The 4,325-nt window shown below is 46.4% G+C and overlaps 1 protein-coding gene across 1 annotated transcript in view; it reads right to left on the reverse strand.

Moving 5' to 3' along the window:
- RNF121 (ring finger protein 121) overlaps window positions 1-1,151 on the reverse strand; it is a 97,705-nt gene extending 96,554 nt beyond the window's left edge. Inside the window, exon 1 of the mRNA XM_003780936.3 lies at window positions 757-1,151. Coding sequence (XP_003780984.1) covers window positions 757-819 — 63 coding nt within the window. The 5' untranslated portion in view covers window positions 820-1,151. The remainder of the gene's footprint in view (window positions 1-756) is intronic.
- Between the last annotated feature and the right edge of the window lie 3,174 nt (window positions 1,152-4,325).

A 4,325-nucleotide genomic window follows, 5' to 3' on the forward strand; every position in this document is an offset into this window, starting at 1 on the left:
AGGCATAGTGGCTCACACTTCTAATCCTAGCACTCTGGGAAGCTGAGTCCGGTGGATTGCCTGAGCTCACAGGTTTGAGACCAGCAAGACCTTGTCTCTAAAAATAGCCAGCATTGTGGCAGGCACCTATAGTCCCAGCTACTTCGGAGGCTGAGGCAAGAGTGTTGCTTGAGGCCAAGAGCTGGAGGTTGCTGTGAGCTGTAGAGCTGGAGGTTGCTGTGAGCTGTGACGCTACAGCACTCAACCGCGGGCGACAAAACGAGACTCTGTCTCCAAAAAATAAAATAAAAATAACTCAAGGCTACTATACTACTAGATTAGCACTCTTCCTGGTCCGTGTCCCCAACCCCCACCCCAAGCTTAGACAGTCCTCTCCCACAGTGGAAATCCGGCCTTTCCCTGCAGAAATTCACATCCCTCCAACTCTTAAACTACCTCTCAGTCATTCAGTACCAACCTAGGACCATCAGCTAATAATCTCAAAATCTTAACGCCCCTACCCTCTGCGGCCTCTTATCTCTGTCCTCTATCTTCACACTGGAGACTACCGCAAGTCTTCCACGCTCATTACCGCTTCGGGGATCCTAAGTCAGGAGTCCCTCTGATTTTCTCTCTCCACGCACCGCCCCCCAATCACCTCCTTCCCTCTAGGGATCCTTCATGTCGCTCCTAAGACCCTCTCCCACGACACCTCACTGCCCCTCACTTCTGTTTCAGTATAAGTGCCTCTTCTCCTGGTCTCTCAACTCCACTTACCTCATCCAGCTCCCGTTCCCCAGCAGCACCTCCTCCAACCTCTACCTCCACCACTGCCGCCATCTTCACGGCTCGCCCCCTCCCCGCAGTCCCCGCGGGAGCCAGCTGCTTCCGCCGCCCAAGTGCTCCTAGCCAATCGGCCGTGCGGGCTCCTGCGGAGGGGGCGGGGCATCAAGACAAGTGGAGACCTGTCAGGGACCGAGAGACTATCACCTACCTGCTGCTAGTTTCAGGATCTAGGAGAGATGACTCAAGCTGTAACTGGAGAATGTTCTTGGCAAAACAAAGACTGGACTCTTATTCTTTTCAGTGCAAACATTTAGCCAATTCTCCCCTTTGGTGACCTAAAGGGGAAAGTCTGTAAATAAGCAACTTTCACGACTCTCCCTCACTCTGGGTTCCCAGGAATGAGGGGGGGACTACCTTTCCCAGGATGCATTGAATGTGACCCGGAAGCTTAAATTCTACGGAAGAGTTGTAGTAAGTAAAAATATACATTAAAACATGGTCAAATGTATTTTTCTGATCTGTCACCACCTGACTTGCCTTGATAGGAGTCATTTTCGGAAACTGCGGCCTCTTGAGCTTCCAGAACGCATTCCTGAGCTTTGGAAAGTGAAGTGTGGCGCTTGGGGTCAAAAAGCGGAGGTCAGAGGGCTGATTTGGCGGGAGAATGGGTTTGTGGTCCATGCTCTGAGGCGGCTGCGGCTTTCCATGGTCCCGGGTGAGGCGCGCCGGAGTTTGTTGGTGGGGAGGGGAGTGGCTGAAAGGGAGGAGGATGGCCATCAATAAACGGCCAAAACGATTCATTTTGAAGGTGTTGTGGAAGTAGCCGTGAGGATTCTTGCCAAAGCTGAGAGCTGAAGAGCCTACTGGACATGCACGGCCCCTAAATTCTGCTTCTTATTTACGCTCTCGCGCCACCTCATGCATCTTGGTATTTTCTTTCCTTCTTTCTTTCTTTCTTTCTTTTTTTAAAGAGACAGAGGCTCACTTTGTTGTCCTCGGTAGAGCGCCGTGGCATCATAGCTGACAGCAACCTCCAGCTCTTGGGCTTAAGTGATTCTCTTGTCTCAGCCTCCCAAGTAGCTGGTAGTACAGGTGCCTGCCACAACGCCCGGCTATTTTTTTGTTGCAGTTTGGCCGGGGCCAGGTTCGAACCCTCTACCCTCGGCATATGGGGCCAGCGCTCTACTCACTGAGTCACAGGCGCTGCCCTACCCTCCTTTTTATACACCTGTTCACCATGCCCACCCCCACTTATACCATCGTGACTGATTTTTCAACACCCTGTTCTTTGTGCATTTCAGCTGGATAACTTGGAATCCTGTTGTCCCAGCTCACTTCCCTTTGGGCGTCTGGCTGCATCTCTTGGGTGAATAGGACTAGGATGATGACCATTGGACTTATAGAATCCCTAGAACACCAGTCAACTTTACATTGAGACCAACAGAAAATTACAGGGTAATATTTACCTCATCTACAGGCATCTTGTTCACTTTTAAAAAACATTTTTTAAAAATAGATTAAGGAGGTACAGGTTGAATTCTTGTTACATGTGTGATCGTATAGCGATGGAATCTGGGCTTTTGGTGTATTCATCACCCAAGTAATGTATATTGTACTCTCATAGATAATTTGTCATCTCTCACCCCCTCCCACCTTCCTCCCCTTGTGAGTCACCAATGTCCTTGGGTGACCATAGTTAAGCTCCCACTTTTTTTTTTTTTTTTTTTTTTGAGACAGAGCCTCAAGCTGTCCCCCTGGGTAGAGTGCCGTGGCATTACAGCTCACAGCAACCTCCAACTCCTGGGCTCAAGCGAGTCTCCTGCCTCCGCCTCCCAAGTAGCTGGGACCACAGGCGCCCGCCACAACGCCTGGCTATTTTTGGTTGCAGCCGTCATTGTTGTTTTGGCAGGTCCGGGCTGGGGATTCGAACCCGCCACCTTAGGTGTACGTGGCTGGCGCCTTAGCCGGTTGAGCTATAGGCGCCGAGCCTAAGCTCCCACTTATAAGTGAGAATATGTGGCATTTACTTTTCTGTTCCTGAGTTACTTAGGATAATGGTCTCTGGTTCCATCTAAGTTGCTGCAGAAGCCATTACTTAATTCTTCTTTATCTCTGAATAGTACTCCCTGGTGTGTGTGTGGATACACATACTCATTTCCTTAATCCACCTATCAGATGATGGGACACTTAGGTTGAATCCATGTCTTTATGATTGTGAATTATACTGTGATAAACATACAAGTGTTTTTTTGTTTGTTTGGTTTTGGTTTTTTGTTTGTTTTATGCTTTTTTACCCCCAGGTGACCCCCTTCACCAGCCATTGTCAAAGGCTAGTGAGATTTTTCTTTGTTTTGTTGTTGTTGTTGTTTTAAGGTAGAGTCTCACTCTATTGCCTGGGCTAGAGTGTCAGGGCCTCAGCCTAGCTCACAGCAATCTCAAACTCCTGGGCTCAAGCCATTCTCCTGTCTGGGCTTACACAGTAAGTGGGACTACAGACGCCCGCCACAACATAGTAGAGATGAGGTTTCGCTCTTGCTCAGGCTAGTCTCAAACTCCTGAGCTCAAAGGATCTTCTTGCCTTGGCCTCCCAGGCTAGGATTACAGGTGTGAGCCACTGGACCCAGCCACAGGTGTCTTTTTGATATACTGTTTTCTTTTCTTTTGGGTTCATTTACTTAAAATAAAAATAATTATTCTCACATGAATATGGTGAGTTTTATAAAAACTATATGCCCATCACCTTAAATTGACTGTTGACATAATGATCTATTTATGTCCTCATTTTTTTAAAAGGTAGAATAATGCAATGAAATTTGAATGTATACACTTGGCATGGTGGCTGATGCCTGTAATCCTAGCACTCTAGGAGGCCAGGGTGGATGGATTGCTTGAGCTCAGGAGTGAGCAAGAGTCAGACCCTGTCTCTGTAGTCTCAATTCCTCAGGAGGCTGAGACGAGAGGATTGCTCAGGCCCAAGAGTTTGAGGTTGTTGTGAGCTGTGACACCACAGCACTGTACCCAGGGCAACAGTCTCTCATCCTCCCCAGAAGCAACCATTATTATAAATTAACTGAGAACTCCCAATCTATTAAAAAATATGTGATTCCAGGCTGGTCTGAGTGCAGTGGTATTTACAACTAATTGATCACAACCAATTACAGATTCCTTTGTTCCTTCTCTCCCACTGCTTCACTTGACTAAAAAAAAAAAAAGTGATTCCACAAACAAGATAAAGTATTTTATTTTGTCACTAACAAGTGCTATTTTCTATGTATCATTCTGTAACTTAATTTTTTCACATAGTATTATTTTGGAGGCCTATGTTTATGTACATTTACACCTGATTGATTCCTTTTAACTTATATAGTACTCCATGTTATGAAATATGACATTTCATTTATCCATTCCTCAACTGATAGACAATAGAGTTTTATGGTTTTTGCAGTTAGAAACATGGTATTTGTCTTTTTGTGCACATCTATCTCTCTGGAGCTGGGCTATTCAAATAAATTAGATACTAACCACATGTGGCTATTGTATTCCTTTTTTTTTTTTTTTTT

Source organism: Otolemur garnettii, unplaced genomic scaffold, assembly GCF_000181295.1.
Source record: "Otolemur garnettii isolate 467f Iridium unplaced genomic scaffold, OtoGar3 scaffold00001, whole genome shotgun sequence".
Lineage (NCBI taxonomy): Eukaryota > Metazoa > Chordata > Mammalia > Primates > Galagidae > Otolemur > Otolemur garnettii.